The sequence below is a fragment of the Siphateles boraxobius genome, unplaced genomic scaffold (genome assembly GCF_051911475.1).
Source record: "Siphateles boraxobius isolate OS27281-9 unplaced genomic scaffold, OSU_SipBor_1 86, whole genome shotgun sequence".
Taxonomy (NCBI): Eukaryota; Metazoa; Chordata; class Actinopteri; order Cypriniformes; family Leuciscidae; genus Siphateles; species Siphateles boraxobius.
Window position 1 is genome coordinate 8,024,233 of NW_027509215.1, and position 20,150 is coordinate 8,044,382.

General features: G+C 42.5%; 1 protein-coding gene across 2 annotated transcripts in view; it reads left to right on the forward strand.

Moving 5' to 3' along the window:
* Positions 1-20,150, forward strand: part of LOC143731314 (CUGBP Elav-like family member 5) — a 224,452-nt gene that overhangs the window by 142,047 nt on the left and 62,255 nt on the right. For both annotated transcript variants that reach the window (XM_077222155.1, XM_077222156.1), the window contains exon 4: positions 11,958-12,086. In XM_077222155.1, the coding sequence (XP_077078270.1) occupies positions 11,958-12,086 (129 nt within the window). The remainder of the gene's footprint in view (positions 1-11,957; positions 12,087-20,150) is intronic.

Genomic DNA, 20,150 nt, shown 5'->3' on the forward strand with positions numbered 1-20,150 from the left:
TCAGAGAGGAGAAAAACGCAGTGCTGCTGATAGCCCCACTCTGGAAGAACCAAACATGGTTTCCAGATCTGATGCAAATGCAATCTGCACCACAGCCGATTCCACTGAGGCCAGACCTCCTCAGTCAGGCCAACGGGATGATATTTCATCCCCGCCCCGATCTGTGGGCCCTTCATGCATGGCCCCTCAACGGGTTCCCAGGAACCTCACGAGCGGAGCACTAAAAACCATCGCTGAGGCGCGGGCGCCCTCCACGAGACGCTTATATGCCCAGAAATGGAAAGTGTTCAGTGTCTGGTGTAATGCCAAGGGCCTGAACCCTGAAACATGCGAGATTACGAACGTACTCGCTTTTCTACAAGGGCTTCTGGAGGCGGGCCGCGCCCCCTCCACGCTCAAAGTATATGTGGCGGCCATCACAGCATCACACGACCCTGTAATGGAACGTCCATTGGGAAGAAACGACCTAATTATTCGTTTCCTAAGGGCCGCTAGGAGGATGAACCCTTCACGCCCCCCCTCAGTGCCGATCTGGGACCTAGCTACTGCCCTAGACGCTCTTAAAGGGCCTCCGTTCGAACCACTCCGAACCGTGCACCTTAAACAGCTCTCGCTCAAGACTGCGCTCTTGCTGGCACTCGCCTCGGTCAAGAGAGTGGGCGAGCTGCACGCGCTTTCGACAAGCGCTGCCTGCCTAGAATTCGGACCTAACGACTGCAGGGTCGTCCTTAGACCGAAACATGGGTATATTCCTAAAGTGCTCACCACTCCCTTCAGAGCACAGGTTATCTCCCTAACTGCGCTATCGTCCCCAGCAGACGAACACGACGCTAATCTACTCTGCCCCGTTAGGGCTCTCAGAGTGTATTTGGAGCGTTCTGCCCTATTCAGACAGACAGAACAACTGTTTGTATGCTTTGGCGGCCGTACGAAAGGTTCCGCCGTTTCAAAGCAGAGAATCTCTCACTGGATAGTTGAAGCTATAGCGCTGGCTTATGAAGCTAAGGGACTTCAATGCCCCTGGGGAGTCAAAGCACACTCCACCAGGAGTGTGGCTTCTTCCTGGGCATGGTCGAGCGGGATACCAATCGAGGATATTTGTGCGGCGGCAGGCTGGGCCTCACCGTCCACATTTATCAGGTTCTACAACCTACAGGTCCCGACACTGCATTCCAATGTACTATCAGCATGATGCTAGTTGAACTACGAGTTCGTATCTAGATTATGTATGTGCTTGTGTCACACTGAGCGCCTTCTAGCCGCTCTGTATTCTTTCCCACATATAAAGCTCGCCTCTGCCGGCTAGTTGGATGATAACTTTGCTTTTTTAGCTCAGGCACCTGCCTCTGGCTATCATAAGGCGAAGTTCAGCACGCACGGCGTTTTGCATGGTGTTCCCATAGCGTAAGCTACTTACGCAATAGGAGAGACCTCTCGAAAGGGAACGACTCGGTTACTAACGTAACCTCGGTTCCCTGAGAGGAGGGAACGAGTATTGCGTAAGCTGCCGTGCTTGTGCTTGGTTAGTTCGCTTCAGTCGTTTTAACCTAAAGAACTCTCATGACGGGGCGCCCAATATATAGCTCTTGGCCACGCCCATCTTGGCGGGCTCTGACGCGCGCGGGCGCGAAGCGCGCTCATTGGTCGCGCATTCAGAGTCGCCCCGTCATTGGTTCGAGCAAGTTGCCGCAGCACAGCCAATGACCGAGCTGCCTTCGTTCATTGCTGTCAGCTGTGCAGCTGCAATGCGTTTTACATAAAGACTTCAATATTCTCGAGAAAAGGAGTTTTCCCATAGCGTAAGCTACTTACGCAATACTCGTTCCCTCCTCTCAGGGAACCGAGGTTACGTTAGTAACCGAGTCGTTAAAGTGTTAGTAATTTTATGTTCTTTTGTCATTTGTATAGTTTTTGTATTTTATTTAGCTTTAATTTAAGTTAAATTTTTGTAATTTTAGTACTTAACTCATTATATTTGAGTTAGTTGCCAAAGCAACATTTGTAAAAAATTAAAATAAAAAATAAATATATATATATATATACAGTATATATTGATATTATAAACAGTTTTAATAGTTTTAGTTAAAACCTCTCTGTATTGCGACCAATTCTACATTTTTCACTGAAATATGAGGCATCTCTAAAATATGACTAGCTTATTTTGCCAGGTAACACCGAAGGAGTTTGGATTCATAAGCATGTTGAGGTTTGGAGATTTTAAGATAACAGTTCCATCTAATTTTGCACTCATTTTACGTCAGTTTGTTTGACTGAAGTTTCATGGGTGATTTATGTTTTGTGGTTTTGATCTGAGGTTTAAGATTCAGAATTTATGAACTCCGCCTTCTTGTTTCTCTGCATGTAAAACGCTGACTGTTCTCCTCGCAGATTAAAGGTTTTTCTTTCAGTTTCTTTGTCTGCACACAAACACACTTACGAGCCGGTTTGATTTCTGTGTGAAGAGCAGGTTTATACTCCCGTCTCAGTCGAGAACAGACACATGAAGACTTTAAAGTTTGAAATCATGCTGTTCTGCAGATTTGTAACGTTCCACATGCCGGTCGGACTGTTCCGGATCCGCAGCTGTGAGGAGTGTGTGTTGCAGCTGTGAGGAGTGTGTGTTGCAGCTGTGAGGAGTGTGTGCTCTCTGTTAAGATTAGGGTGAAAAGGGCAGCTCATATATTTCTGTAGGAGTCCATTGCAGAGTTGTTGTGCGGTCAAAGATGATAATATGAATTTTGAGCAAATATTCTATACAGGTTTGTCAGACACACATACATAATATATATATAGTACTATTGTGAAACATTATTACAATTTAGAATGTTTTCTATGTGAATATATTGTAAAATATAATGTATTCCTGGGATCAAAGCTGAATTTTCAGCATCATTACTCCAGTCTTCAGTGTCACATGATCCTTCAGAAATCATTCTAATATGATGATTTGCTGCTCAAAAAACATTTCTGATTATTATCAATGTTGAAAACAGTTGTGCTTCTTTATATTTTTGTGAAAACCTTGATGCATCTTTGCTCATGATTCTTTGATGAATAGAAAGTTCAAATGAGCAGCATTTATTTGAAATAGAAATCTTTTGTAACATTTAAAATCTCTTTGCTTTCTCTTCAAAATACAAAAATCTCATTCTTTTACCGATCATCTGGTAGCATCTGATGTGATGTCACACTTAAATGCTTTATAGATGAGGAACAGAGGGATGAAGTGTCCGAGCGCTGTTGAATATCTCAGTGTTTCGCTGAAGTCTGTCCGCGGCTCTGTCATCATCAAATGCTGTTTGACAGACTCTAATGTCTCCTGATTTATTAATAAAGGCATTTATTTGATCTGCGGCGAGTTTTCTGTCAGTCTGAGGCAGACCGAGATTACATACTGAGCCAAACACTGTGCGAATACTTCTGTGAAATCCTGTAGATATTATTTAAATGTGCCGAAAGCAATATTTTTATTGAACAGCATGAAAACGTCCCACAGATATCAGTGAGATAAGTGTCCTGAGATCTCACAGCTGTCTGTGTGACAGCCCTACACCCTGGAAAACACACGAAACACACTATTGTTTAGCCAATCAAAGCGTTGGTCTCAGCTCGTCAGTCATTTTGTATGGAAGCTTGATTATTTCGCCACGGAATTAAACAATTTAAAACATTTTATCTCACAACTCGGACTATTTTTCTCACAATTGCGAGTTTATATCACGCAAATCTGACAACGCGCTATTGCAACTTTATTTCACGCAATTCTGACTTTATAACACGCAATTGTGAGTTTATATCACAATTCTGACTTTATAACATGCAATTGTGAGTTTATATCACGCAATTCTGACTTAACTCGCAATTGCAACTTTAGCGCAATTCTGACTTTATAACATGCAATTGCGAGTTCACATCACAATTCTGACTTTATAACATGCAATTGCGAGTTCACATCATAATTCTGACTTTATAACGCGCAATTGTGAGTTTACATCACAATTCTGACTTTATAACACGCAATTGCGAGTTTATATCACGCAATTCTGACTTAACTCGCAATTGCAACTTTATTTCACGCAATTCTGACTTTATTTCACGCAATTCTGACTTTATAACACGCAATTGTGAGTTTATATCACACAATTCTGACTTTATAACTCGCAATTGTGAGTTTATATCACACAATTCTGACTTTCGAACTCGCAATTGCAACATTATTTCAAGCAATTCTGACTTTATAACTCATAATTGCGAGTTTATATCACACAATTCTGACTTTATAACTCACAATTGCGAGTTTTTATCACACAATTCTGACTTTATAACTCACAATAGTGAGTTTTTATCACACGATTCTGACTTTATAACACACAATCAAAATTATGGAAGCTTGTCTCCGCCACAGAATAAAGTTAAGTAAAAAAGGTAATTTTACGACTTTTTATTTCACAATTCAGATTTTTTCTGAATGATGTGTTCTCAGAATTTCATGATATAAACTCACAATTGCGAGAAAAAAATCTGAATTGTGAATTAAAAAGTCGTAAAATAACTTTTTTACTTAACTTTATTCTGTGGCGGAAACAAGCTTCCATAATTTTGAGCGTATCAGACTTGCTGAAATGGGATTTTGTAGAGATGAGATAGTTTGTATGAATATCTAATGCTAAAATCATACTTCACACAAGCATACAGTTCATCGTTAATTTGAACTAGATTGCTCTGCAGGATTCTCTTCATTTTAGTGCCACTTTTGGCAACACTGAGAAGGCATTTATGTACAGTACTTGCACATTTCATAATGCACTTCAAGCATGCTTAAAGTCACCATGAAATCGAAATGGACAATGATTGTTGGACAATATTACAGAATTTATTATATATGATTAATCCGTGCCAGAGCATGTGAGCGATGCGGAGCGGTGTGACGCTCAGCTCAATATTCCGCTCTATGCGCGTGCGCTCCACTCAGTCGCTCGCATCCCAAGTGAACGCTCCACTGATGAATCGCTCACGCTCACCGGTAAAACAAATCCCGCTCAGATCCCGCTCAGACATAAAATGTCTCTGTAGGCTACTTGCTTTCTGTTTGTACTTTGTAATGAATATCTGGAATAAATGTATCATTTACAGTAGCTAGGATTGTAAATAGAAGTTATTTCGGGGTGATTCTGAATAAAAGTCTGTTCTTTTTATTCATTTAAATGCATTAAATTAACTTAATTAAAAAACATGTCTAGCCCTTTGGCAAACTTGCTTATTAAATGCAATAACTGAAAGATATATTTGATTTTCGTTATTTTATTTCCGTGAACATAACTGCAGTTGCAAAACAGGTATATTAAAACACGCGCGCGCGCACGCACACACGCACACACAAACAAGATGCATGTTATGCATAAGGCTCGCACCTGCCTTAAAACAATATTTGAACTCCATAACCAACACACTATTGCTTAAGCTAATTCACGGATTCTCGAACTACCAAATCACAATAGGGCATTCTGAGTAGAGCGAGCGGCGCTGAGCGGACGGAGCGAGCGTAGCGGAATCTTCAGAAAGGCGCTCAGGAGGAAGTATTACCGCTCAGCTCCCCGCTCCGCTCACATGCTCTGATCTGTGCACATCATTATTTTCTTTTAAATGTGCCTTGCAATCTTTACTCAAAATAACTTACCCTCCTTCATCTCTTCTCTCCTGATAATGCGTTTACTGGCATGAGGCCGTGGCAACCTGTCACTCACATTAGATCCACCAATAGCAAACCACAACCATCCAATCAATTCCCCAATGACAAAATCAAGCCTCGCCCAACATTTGTTCTTGTTCGAGAAGCCGTTTCACTCAGATATTCGTCACAATAGAGAAGAAAAGACTGTACACAACTACTTTTTGATGCCGACTTTAAGTAGAAGCTTTTGCGTTCACTTCTTTTTGGGGTCTATAGATGGTGGAAGCCAACAACAATAGCTCCAGATGTTATTCATTCATGTTATAAACTCACAGACGATATCCACACACACACACCAGTGTCGCAAAAAGTGGGTATGCGCTATATGCGGCGCATAGGGGCGCCGCATCATGGGGGCACCAAATCGATGGTTAAAAAAAATCTATTTTTTTATAAGTTATATACATTTATATAAAAGTTATACAAGTTAAATATAAAAAAAGTTATATAAATTTTAGAGGACTAACAGGCTAGAGTAGGCGCCGGCGCCCTCATAATATTCCATCATAGAATTTATTTTGACATAGAAGGGTAATATCGCGAGCGGGCGGGGGCGCGCGCGTGAGCGCTGAGTGAGTGAATGAAGCAAAAAAGCGGTCAGGGGCTAAAAATAGAAAAAGAAGGAGGTTAAAGGAGATGGCATGTCAAGGGATGCGACAGCAGCTAAATAAGTGGATGGTGAAATGCAACAGGTATGTGATGTTTGTGCTTGGAGGAGGCTTGCAAATATTCTTGTTAACAGACTAACGTTTGCTAACTCTGGTAATGTAGCAGCCAGAGCTAGCTAGTTTAGAATATGCAAAACCGAGGTTGCTGAGCTGAAAACTAAAAAAATATAAGGTAGCATGTACAATAAATGACAAGAATCTGGAAAACAACTAATGCAATATCTCTGGTTTACCATGGAATCATGCGTAGATCTGCTACCAAGCTTGGAGGCTTGCAAATATTAATGTTAACAGCAAGTGTTTGCTAACTTAATGCAAAATAATATTGCTGATATCTACATTTAGATTTTGGTAAAACCTTATGGTACCAATCCCATGCATGACATATCTCAATTTTATTAAAGTAAAATAACAACTGGAAAATATAAGGTATCATGCACAATAAATGACTAGAAGCTGGAAAACATGACTTATGCAATAAGGCTGGTTTATCATGGAAACAAACATACAAGCTATTGTTACATCTGCTGGGTGACATGGAAGCTGTATTTAGGGTCACATCTCTCTCTCTCTTTAAAGATCTGTGCTATATAATATGTATGATCAAGTGGCAAACAGCAACGAGGCTTTTGTTGACCACTTGGACAAAATCTGTTTCTGTTTTTTTGTTGTTGTTGTTGTTCATTGACATAATTTATGTCATCATTGTTGTCATTGTCACAAGTACAGGGATTTGCAAAGAAAAAAAGAAAATTTTCTGGGATAAGGAAGATTTGATGGATGATCATTTTGATACAAATGACAGCTACACACAATATGATTATTATTATTTTTTTTATATATATATATATATATATATATATGTATACTTTTTCTGTAACTTTTTATAATTTGTTAACATTGTTAATATATATATATATGTGTGTGTATTGGGGGGCGCCAAAATCGTTGCTGCATACCCCTCTAACACTGGGTAGTTGCGCCCCTGACACACACACACACACACACTGCTTCTCATTGTTACTCCAAACCCCAATGGCACATTTTAAACGTGTGTGTGTGTGTGTGTGTGTGTGTGTGTGTGTGTGTGTGTGTGTGTGTGTGTGTGTGTGTGTGTGTGTGTGTGTGTGCGCGTGTGCGTGTGTGTGTCCTTTATTGCTGAAGAGGTCTTGAACATTAAAGTTCCCTCCGGCACAAAGAAGCACAGCTCAGGACTGCACACGTTTAACTCATCCTTGCATCATCTCTCCTTCCATTTCCCACTTTTTGTCATGTCCTTTCAGCCTCTCCCACTTCTCCGTTCTCATTTCTCTGATGCCTTTCTCTCAAAAATGGATTTTTCCTCACACATTAATGCACATACTCCATAGAAATTAAAATGAAATTTTATTTTCAATGCTAGAAAACCTCTTTTGATTAAATGTTACATAAAGGTTGGTCATCACCTTCCTATCATGATACTATTATAGTTTTTATTTATATTTTGACTGTTTTTAAAAAAATATATTTTCCATTTTCATTTTGTTAGTTTATTTTTCTCATTTGTAATGTACTAGTATTTGTATTATGTATAGTTTTTTGTTATTTTAGTACATCAAGTTAAACTAAATCAAAAGGAGAAATGTTTTTTTGAAAATGAGAAAAAAAAATTGTTACTTGAAATAAAATAAACGTTACGTGACATAAAATATTTAAAAAAAACCGCAAACTTGTTGTATTTCAGCTATCTCAGCTGATAACTTCTATATCTATATCAGTATCTCCAAGAATCCTACTCAATATAAAAAACTAGCAGAGTCCACACCACAACTGCACATGGAAACAATATCATTAGAATCACATTCAGAACGATTTTATTTCTCCAGCTGATGAACGATGAAAACATTGACATCAAAATCAGTCACTTCCTCTTGAGGTGCCGTGTACACGTGTGTAATGCAGATCGCTAGGCTTCGGAGCAGAGCTGGTGTGTGTAGATTGCCACGGACCCCTGGGAGGGAGGGGCTAACAGATTAGACTCATGAATATTCAACATGCTAATGAGAAGCAAATGAAGGGGTCTGTGCGGATAATTAGAACTGTGGCCAGCAGGATCTGGCACGAGAGAGCGAGAGAGACGCTTCAGTGGTCTAATATAAATTGTAAATATGGTGTCTCTGTAGTATGCTTTATTGACGGATAAGGTAATTTATCTGCATCATCAGCAATTTAGTCTGTCTGTCAATCAAAGTGACAGTTCCCGAGAGGAGCTTTTTATTGCTCACAGGTTGCTCGAGAGATTCGATGTTAAAATACTTTCTTCTGTCCCAGCTTATTATGCAGAGACAACTTTTAAATAAGGATGATTTCTCACACTGTGACTGTGGTGCTTACAGAACAATGCTGTGTGTTTAAGCATCTCTAGTAGAGGAGGCAGGATTAGCTTTAGTTGAAAGTGTTTAGGAGTTGTTCAAATCCATTTGGATCCACTACTAGTGCTGGAATTGTGCTCTTCGGTTAATGGAGATCTCAGTTATTTTTCATTTAATGTTTCAAAAATTATAGTTCAGTAAGAGTATATAGAGCTATACAATGAATGTGGAGCAGCTCAGATCATTTGAGACATGTTTGAGTTTATATTGAGTTCCCTGAGCCACTGTTGTTATTGTAAAAAATATTAAAATATATACATTGTAAAATATTAAACATTGTTTTCTGTAATTGAAATAAAGCTGAAATAAAATTATAATAGGTACATTTAAATATTATATTAAAGAACAGTGAACATTAGAAATGTTGCATTGGCAACTAATTTAAATAAAATACTGCAAGTTTAACTAAAATTAATAAAACTGAAATAAAAATAAAATAAAGAAATATTTAAAAGAAGTTAATAAAAATAACAAAAGCAAAATTAAAAACTAAAACACTGAAAATATAAAAATAAAAGCGAATTCAAAATATTAGTTAAGATGGCAGCGTTCACACTTATTGAAATGAAGCGCACTAACAGAGCAATCGCACCAGGGTTCGTTTTAATCAAACCAAACATTTGTTTTAACCCAACAGATCTCACTGTGGTTTCTCTTTCCTATGGGTTTATTTCTAGAGAGCACCAGCGTCAGTGAACCAAGCTGAATTTCTGTGTATTGCCTCTCTTTCTGTGTGTGTGTGTGTGTGTGTGTGTGTGTGTGTGTGTGTGTGTGTGTGTGTGTGTGTGTGTGTGTGTGTGTGTGTGTGTGTGTGTGTGTGTGTGTGTGTGTGTGTGTGTGTGTGTGTGTGTGTGTGTGTGTGTGTGTGTGTGTGTGTGTGAGGTGGTTTCTCTCATTAAAGGCTACAGGTCAGAGATCCGCAGCACTGCAACTCAAATGCAATAGTCTGCAACCGGCATACAGAGAGAGAAAGATCTCAAACACTTACTGCCTGCAAAGCAGTGAACGCACACACACACACACACACGCACACACACACACACACACACACACACGCACACACACACGCACGCACGCACGCACGCACGCACGCACACAGATGAGGCAACTTGGATTCAAGGGTAAACAGCGAGGGAATGTGTGTTTGGATGGTAGAAGCGTGTGTGTCGCTGTGAGATGTTTGTATGAATGAGTATCTCAGTGCCGAGAGTCTGTTGTTTTATACATGCTGTGTTGGTGTGTGTTTATTTTTATAGCTAACACAAGCAGTGCATCGACAACTAGACTAAAACTCTGGACACGTATCACACTACAGTTTAAAGAACACTGCAAATACATTGACTTCAAATTGGATTGTGCATGGCAAGGACAAACACAAGGATTTGAGACACTCCAGAAGTTCACAATCTGATAGATACATCTGACATCCACTGACCAATAAGAATTTGAGATAGGTGACTGGCCCGAATCTCATACCCTCAAAATGAATTATATATAAATATATGCATATGTAGAGAGATAGAGAGCTGGGTAGATTACAAATTGTAGTCAGTGACTGATTACATTTTACATGACAACATTTTTTAGTTAAAACAAAATATAATATATTACAAGTTCTTAATTTTTGGAATTTGATAATGTAATCAGTTACTACCCCACACTGTATATTTTGTTTGCTACCGCTAAGTGAAAGCTTCACTGTTGTAACACATCCCAGAGGAGAGGTTAGTGAAGGATGTGCAGTCTTTACTGTTTCCATCAGGACCATAAAGTGTGTGTGTGTGTGTGTGTGTGTGTGTGTGTGTGTGTGTGTGTGTGTGTGTGTGTGTGTGTGTGTGTGTGTGTGTGTGTGTGTGTGTGTGTGTGTGTGTGTGTGTGTGTGTGTGTGTGTGTGTGTGTGTGTGTGTGTGTGTGTGAGTGCAGGTTTTGGCCTTGTATAGCACTTGATGGCGTTTTACTGCTGCTTAATATAGATCCAGCTCCCGTCTGTGTGTCTGGTGTTAGTGTGTTGCTGTAAATAGCTCAGTGCTGATGGGGACAGACTCATAAAGATGATAAAGTCTGCTGTGGCGTCAGGCCTGGACACTCAGAGAGTGTGTGAGTGACACGCAAATGCACAAAATCACTGCTTACTATGTCTCCGTTGTGTTTCAACTATAAACACACAAACAACATATTTTGCTACATATTTATTTGTTTGTTTGTTTGTTTGTTTAAACCATTTAAAATATACCAAAAGTGTGTGTACACACTAAGGTTATTTTAAGCTTTTATTTTTTTATTTTTTTCTCAGAAATATGAATAAGGTTTCAGTGGCATTACATAGGCTGTATTTTTTATATTAAAGGTGTAAACATTCTGATATGATTTATCTTTGTTCCATTGTTTAAAAAACTGGATGTTTAACAGGCGTTTATAAAGAAGCTTTTTTAGGCTTTATATAAATACAGTATTCATTCACAAAAAAAGCTTATATATATATATATATATATATATATATATATATATATATATAAGCTTCTTTTGTGAATGAATGTGTGACTCTTAACATGTCTTATGAGCATTCAGTCAGTGATTATACTGATTTAAGTGTCACAAACCAAGTGCATTTAACATTGTAATAATGTTGTTCTTTTTAAGCCAGACAGGATTGACAGTTATGACGACAGTAAGTTGATTCAGTGACTGCTCAGGGGTGCGTTTCCCAAAAGCATCGTTGGCCAACTATGATCGCAATTTCCATTGAACTCTATTGGTAACGATGGAACTTGCGACCATAGTTGGCTTCGGGAAACGCACCCCTGATTGATTCAGGACACTGGTTCAGAAAGGTTCATTTGGAGTCTTTTTGATTGATTGATTGATTCAAAGTATCAGCTCAAAAGAGTCATTTGTTCATCCGTATCATTTGTTTGTGTCGGACTGCACTGGTCGTGCAGTATGTTTATTTTTCAGTGCACATGCAACAAAAAGATTATTTATTTATTGTTTGGGGATTATTTGACAATATCCGGGGTTATCCTTTCATCATATTTGATACAATGAATACGATCTGCACTGAAGCCAGCAAAATTTGACTTTGAAAGCAGATCAAACCTGAAATGATACAGTAGAAGTTTATATTCTCTCTTTGTGCTTGTATTTCAGAGGACCGGAAGCTGTTTGTGGGCATGTTGAATAAACAGCAGACAGAAGAGGACGTGTACCGCTTTTTTGAGCCCTACGGAGTCATTGAAGAGTGCACCGTATTACGAGGCCCTGATGGGAACAGTAAAGGTGAGTTGTAGTTCCTACTTTCATCTTTCTTCAGTATTCACAGCAGTTTTTGTGCTTGCTAGTGAATGACAGACTTATTATTTCAGTACTATAGTATTCTGAGCAGTTAAAGAATAGTGACCTTCTACAGAAAAGAGAAAGTCAAAACAAACAAACAGAAAAGCAGCGTTCAACCTTGAGTGCCGTAGCAGAAATGCTGTCGTTTACACATTCAATTTCACCGCGTCAGTCTATTCATACACACGCACGTCAACCCAACGCTCCTCTGAAACACTGTGTGATGGGTTTCTCATCGCTAACACGCTGCAGGGTGCCGATGTCACCTGACAAATCCCGGCACAGGCCAGGCAGGAATTATTTACACACACTCCAATCGCTGCGTCCATTAACAGACTGCAAGAGGGAAACGGGTCAGAGAGGTCAATCGTGTTTGAAATGTGTGAAGAGGGAATCGGCATGAGAGATTTTGAATTCAACATGAAGTCATGAAGGTTTGATGATCAGCAGCGCGTCCGATCACATGACCCTCCACTGCACAGATATCCTGTGATCAGGGCTTGGCATTAACACCCGCCGACCCGACAAATGCGTGTGTATTTCAGCAGTGGCGTGTAACGCAGTCACTCCTACTAGCTGTTTTTGCAGATTGAATTTTGTATATAATATATACATTTTTCAATTGTAAATTAAAGTCTTAAACTAAGTGCAATGTTGTGTTACATATCAACACTGAAATATCTAAAAACACTCCCAATAATAATTTTTCGCAGAATAAATACATGATACCAGCTGCGCTTTCTCTCTCTCTAATCTCTCCGACAGCGAGTGACACACAAACCCGCCTCCTCTCACTCGTTTCATTTGCTCTGGATGAATATTGTTGCTGTTACAGGGCTTGAATTTCGCAGTGGGATTGCATGTATTGCGCATCATTTTTACTCATTCCTCCAGATTTTGTGCTCAAACACCCAAAGTGCAGCACATAAAGCCGCCTCTCAGGACTAAACTGAGTTACACTTAAACAGTCAAACACACAAAATAATGTCAAAATGCCGGTCTCGGCAAGTATTCATGTAAACACAGGCAGTTGTGTTTTAAGCGAACGTAAACAGTTGAGAAAGAAAACGCACGTGTAACAGTATAATGGATTTGTGCATCAGGTCTTAAAGTGACAGCAAATGATGAGATTTTTATAAGAATTCGTCAGTTTTTCCTTATGGTATGTGGTATTTATTTTATATAATTGTGGCCACTGAAAATGCTGATTGGCTAGTAACTGTTAATGTTACAAACAAGTTAATGTCAAACCCTGCTTGTGATGCTCGACCCTCTAAAGTCTGACATATTTTTTTTGTTTTTTTTATGGAAAATTTTGTTGAACCTTTTGACAAAATCATAAAAAAAACTAAAAATAAAAGTTTTCATGTTTTTTTATTTATTTTTATTTTTGTTTTTTGCTCTTGTCAAGTATCCTTTTTTAATCATCAGGCCATTATAACTCATATGGTATGATACAGTGAAAATATGGATAAAAAAACACCCGGATGAAAAAACACCTCAATTTTATTCAGAGGCCCAAACAGAGTAAAAATATGCAATTTGGTGCAGATGCTCATATTTATATGGTCTAAACGTAAGATGAAATTCAGATGCTTGTAATGTAAATCAATGAGATCTTTCTAACAATATATCAGACTACTGACATAAAATACATATAAATAGCAGTCATTACTATATCTCCCTATAATATGTCTTAGTAAACTGATATTTAAATGCTGGTGTCTAAAATATCTAAAACCTGATGATCATATTTTATACTCACATTTGAACATGATTTTTCAAAAAAACTATACATGGATAATCAAGTAAACTTGCTTCAGTCCATTAAGTGTTCATCTTGAAATATTACTAACAATAAAAAAGTTATTTTTACATTTACTTTATAAAAATCAGTGAAGATTTCACAGCAAAAAGACACGCGACCAGCTGAAGGTGGATTTTTTTATCATTATTATTTATACTAAAAGACACTTTGCTTGCTAAAAAAGTATAATCTATCAGTCAGACAAGAAGGCATGTTGGAGATTGTGTGCAAAAGGTTTTGCAGCAAAGTTTTGATCATATTGGTAATTAAGAAATGTATTACATATAGCTAATACAGCAGGCTTTATAGGGTTAAAAACACTTCTAAGAGATATCATGGAGTTCTTGTAAGGATAATATGGTCCTCTAAGGCTGTGTTCACACTTGTAGTGTTCCCTTTCAAGGGAACTTCGAGCTGCGTCAAACGCTGCGGGAACGCCCCTGCGTTGTGCGTCATGAAGCACGTATGGTATCAGCCCAATGGAGAGATGAAACGTCATAGGCGGGTGACGTCATCGACCAGGAAACTATAAAGCACCCCAAAAACACAAGCGCATTAGCTTCTGTGCTTTCAGTCGCGCTACATGTGAATCTGTCCCTGTGTGATATTGTCTGTCTTACATACCCTGCACCACACAAACAATTTATCCCTATATATATATATATTGAGAGATTATGGCGGACGAACAGCAGTTTAGAAAGTGTGTTCCTCCCTGCTCGCGTTATTTAACGAGCGGGGATACACATGATCTTTGTGTTGTTTGTTTGGGAGTTCAGCATGCCCAGTTTGCTCTCGAGGGAGCAGACTGTGAGCATTGCGAAGCGTTTGCCGTTAAGGACGCTCCGCTCCCGCCGATCGCTCTTTGAGGAGAGCGGTTCGGTGCGCGCTCCCCGCGGTTCGGGTCCCGCTTCTGCCGAGGCAGAGCGGCGGCGCTTATCGTGGGGATCGCAGATGGATCTCACAGCGGGGTTTGAGACGGGCTCTGCCTTATCTCTCCCTTCACCTGTGAGATCCAGTGCCTCAGTCCCGGGTTCGGAAGCACGCGCTGCGGTTTCTTCCGCTCGGGCTGAGGCACCAATGCTGCAGCTATCCAGTTCTGAGGAACTTGATGTTGTTAGTGTTGAGGGAGATGTGGAGGATTCGCCACCCCACACTCCTGAGAGTGATGAGCTTATGGAGGTGTTAACAAGAGCTGTTGAAAAACTTAATATTGAATGGCCAGTGACTAGACAGGAGTCTGTTTCTAAATCAAAGTTGGATGAGAGATTTTTGCCGTCACGTGTGCAGCCTCCACGCCGGTGCCTGCCGTTTTTCCATGATCTCCACACCGAGGTGTCGAAATCATGGAGAAAACCGGTGTCATATAGAGTGTTTAGTCCCCAGACTTCAACATACGCTAATATTATGGGAGCCAAGGCTCATGGTTATGGTGCTTTGCCTCGTGTGGAAGAGACACTTGCGAGCCATCTCTCCCCCGAAGCAGCATCATCTTTTAAGGCACCGGCATTACCCACCAAGCCTTTAAGAAACACTTCGGCTTTGGTGGGTAAAGCATATTCGGCAGCAGGTCAGGCTGCGTCATGTCTGCATACTATGTCAATCTTGCAGGCATACCAGGCTGATCTGCTAAGGGACATGAGTGAGAGTGAGGAGGTCAGTACTTACGTAGTTCGCGAACTGCGTCAGGCTGCTGATTTATCCCTGCGTGCCACCAGAGAATCGGCCAAATTAATGGGTCGTTCTATGGCAGCTCTGGTGGCCGCAGAAAGACATTTGTGGTTAAATCAGACTAATATTAAAGAGAGAGAAAAAGCTTTTCTTTTAGATGAAGAAACAAACTGCAGCTTTTAAAAAGTTTCTTCCCCTTAAAGTTCATGTCCCTGGGGCTGCTGGGCGGGAGCAGCCCCGGCCGTCTTCGAGCTCATCACATAGAGCGCAGCAGAGGCAGAGTGTCGCGTCTCGTGCTCCCCCTGCTGGACAGTGGGCTCAGCCGCGACACTCTCAGCCGAAGCCTTCTCCCAGTAGAACTGATCTGAGGACAGTTATATTGGCTAAGAAGGCTTCGGCTAAGAAGAAGTCCTGACGCCAAGCCGTTCAGGATGCTGAGGGTGGTCCCCACCGAGGCGGAAAGGTGTTCACCTCTTTTTACGGTGCCCATTCCTCCTCGGTGCCCTCAGGGGCTCGTTCTGTCAACCCCGCCTTTATGCCGGGGCACAGACGATCCCAGCGAGCGCTTTCCCGAGGGACGCTCGCTCCCTCTGAGGAGGGTCTCAGAGCGGTCAGACCAGTTGTTCCCTGCCGGTGCGCCGTTACAGGGCGCTGCGTCTGCTGCTCAAGTTACACCAGAGGCCAGTCTCGAGAGGCTGGTACCCTTAGTAGAATTTCTGGCAGAGTGGAAAAGCCTTCCAAAAATATCTCATTGGGTCCTGCAGACAGTAGAAAAGGGTTATGCTATCCAGTTCAGGTGTCGTCCACCAAAATTCAGAGGGGTTCTGCACACAGTGGTGGGCCCCGAGCAGGCTCTGGTATTGGAACAAGAGGTGAAAACGCTCCTTCAAAAAGAGGCTATAGAACGGGTTCCTCCTCCCAGTTTGGAGTCAGGTTATTACAGCCGATATTTCATCGTTCCAAAGAAGGATGGGGGTTGCGTCCAATTTTAGACCTGCGCATATTGAATCGCTCGGTAGGGAAGCTAAAATTCAAGATGCTCACTATCAAGCAGATCGTGTCTCAAATCAGGTCCGAGGACTGGTTTGTCACGATAGATCTGAAGGACGCATACTTCCATGTGTCCATCCTTCCACAACACAGGAAGTTCCTGAGGTTCGCCTTCGGGGGCGAGGCGTACCAGTACAGGGTTCTTCCGTTTGGCCTAGCTTTATCTCCCCGCACTTTCACGAAATGCATGGATGCAGCACTAGTGCCTCTGAGGCTTCAGGGCATTCGTATTCTCAATTACATCGACGATTGGTTGATTTTAGCTCAGACCGAGCAGATGGCGGTTCGGCATCGAGATGTCGTCCTCGCTCATATCAGAAAGTTGGGGTTGAGGCTGAACGCAAAGAAAAGTGTATTATCTCCTTCCCAGAAGACCACTTTTCTGGGTGTCGTTTGGGATTCGGTATCGATGCGGGCGCGACTCTCTCCGACCCGCATCGCTTCGATTCTCTCAGCTGTGAAACAAGTGAAGCTAGGCCAGCTACTCACTGTCAAGCAGTTTCAGAGACTGTTGGGTCTGATGGCAGCAGCGTCCAACGTTATACCTTGCGGCCTGTTGTACATGAGACCGCTACAGTGGTGGCTCAGGACCAAGGGATTCTCCCCGAGGGGAAATCCGCTCCGCACGTTCAAAGTCACGCGGCGCTGCCTTCGTGCTCTGGTCATGTGGAGAGAAACTTGGTTCCTATCCAAAGGTCCTGTGCTGGGGGCTCTTTGTCGTCGCATAACGCTAACGACGGATGCTTCCCTCACAGGGTGGGGGGCGGTCATGAGTGGTCGCCCAGCCCAAGGTCTGTGGCAGGATCATCATCTTTCGTGGCACATAAATTGTCTAGAGATGTTGGCTGTGTTTCAGGCTCTGAAACACTTCCTAACAGACCTGAGAGGCCATCATGTGTTAGTTCAATCAGACAACATGTCGGTGGTCTCTTATATAAATCATCAGGGGGGCCTGCGGTCTCGCCGGCTTTACAAGTTGGCCCGTCAGATCCTCCTGTGGTCCCAAGGGAAGCTACTATCTCTGAGAGCAATGTATCTCCCTGGGTATTTGAATGTGGTAGCAGACTCCCTGTCGAGGCAGGGGCCGAGGCCAGGGGAATGGAGACTCCACCCCGAGGTGGTGGAGCTCCTTTGGTTGAGTTTCGGTCGCGCCGAGGTGGACCTATTCGCTTCCAAGGAGACCACTCATTGTCATCGGTGGTTCTCCATCACTCTTCCAGCCCCCCTGGGGTTGGATGCTATGGTGCAGCCGTGGCCGAGGTCACGTCTGTACGCCTTTCCCCCGATTGCTCTGTTACCAGGAGTTCTGGAGAGGGTCCGCCGGGACGGGGTCAGTCTACTACTAGTAGCCCCGTTCTGGCCGGCCCGAGTATGGTTTGCGGACCTGATTTCTCTCCTGGACGGTTCTCCTTTGGAGCTCCCGGTCAGGAGGGATCTACTCTCCCAGGCGGGGGGCACGATACTTCACCCCCGCCCAGAATTGTGGAAACTGTGGGCTTGGCCTCTGAGGGGGCCCAGCTCATAGACTCCGGTCTCTCAACCGAGGTTGTTGAGACCATTCTTAACTCCAGAGCTCCATCCACGAGGAAGCTTTATGCCTTGAAGTGGAAACTTTTCACTTCTTGGTGTGGAGAACACCTGCAGGACCCAGTTAACTGCCCAGTGGGTGCAGTGCTGGAATTCCTGCAGGAGCGCTTCTCCACAGGGTTATCCCCCTCCACACTAAAGGTGTATGTGGCGGCACTAGCTGCTTACCACGTCCCTTTCAGTGGAGTTTCTCTTGGGAGACACCCGCTTATAACTCGTTTCCTCCGTGGCACTTTGAGGCTGAGGCCAGCAGTTCGTACGAGGGTGCCGACTTGGGATCTGGCCATTGTATTAGAAGGTCTTTCCCTAGCTCCTTTTGAACCTATCGAAGAAGTTCCCGAGAAGTTTCTCACTTTTAAGACTATCTTTTTGCTTGCTATCTCTTCACTAAAAAGAATCGGAGATTTGCAGGCTCTGTCGGTTTCACCCTCGTGCCTGGAATTTGCACCTGGCATGGTTAAAGCTTTTCTGCATCCTAGACCAGGTTACGTTCCTAAGGTTCCTACTAATATTGTTAGACCTACGGTTCTGCAGGCTTTCTGTCCTCCTCCATTTATGTCATCGGACCAGGAGAAACTTAATTCACTCTGCCCTGTTAGGGCATTAGACGCTTATGTCCACAGAGCTGCCCTGTGGAGGAAATCAGAACAACTTTTTATGTTTCGGGCCACCCAGGAAAGGGTGTCCGGCGTCTAAACAGAGAATGAGCAGGTGGGTGGTTGAGGCTATCTCACTTGCTTATGAGTCGGCTGGCCAGCCTTCACCTTTGGTTGTCCGAGCTCACTCTACCAGGAGTATGGCTGCTTCTAAAGCTCTTTTGTCGGGGGTTTCCCTGAGTGATGTTTGTGATGCGGCTGGATGGTCTTCACCGCATACTTTTATTAAGTTCTATGACCTAGACTTAAGCTCTACCCCTGGGGCACAGGTGCTCTCGTCCTCTGTGCGCTAGTCTCACATGACGGTCATTTGGTCCTATGGCGACGTGGGTATTCGCGTTCCCGCAGCGTTTGACGCAGCTCGAAGTTCCCTTGAAAGGGAACGTCTCGGTTACGTATGTAACCCTAGTTCCCTGATAGGGAACGAGACGCTGCGTCGCTCCGCCATACTCCCGGCACTCCCGTTAGCGCTTCCTTCAAGCCTATCAGAAGCTAATGCGCTTGTGTTTTTGGGGTGCTTTATAGTTTCCTGGTCGATGACGTCACCCGCCTATGACGTTTCATCTCTCCATTGGGCTGATTCCATACGTGCTTCATGACGCACAACGCAGGGGCGTTCCCGCAGCGTTTGACGCAGCGTCTCGTTCCCTATCAGGGAACTAGGGTTACATACGTAACCGAGACGTTCACACTTGTTCCGGACCAAAAATATATATATATTGTCCTGGTCCGCTTAACGCTCAGATTGGCATTTTAACACCGAACCTAAAGATACTGAACCTAAAGTCACAGAGATACGTTCACAATCGGATTGGTCGGCTTTTTTGGTGTATATTTTGCGACGGAACCTACCGAACTTCCAAAACAATGCTGTGTTCTGGGATAAATGCGCTGGCTGTGTGTGTGTAGCTGCATATGATGGTTTTCTGACCAGCTGAGAACTCGTGAAGAGCTTATAAATGTGTAAAGGAGTCAAAACAGCGTCAGGAATCCCTCCGTCACACAAACCAAAAGATCTGCTGTGAGCAGACGCGCTTCTGATGCCTGAACTGAACTGTGATGAGCAACATCTCCACTATGACAGCACAAGCATGCTGTGCTTATTTAGGATCGAACTTTGTGACATCATGTCCTGTTTTTGGTTAATTTACATTGCTTAAGTCCATGATGCGTTCATATTTCTTTCGGACTGCACCGTTTGGAAGCGGATCGAGACTCATCTTTTCAGCTTGTTTGGTG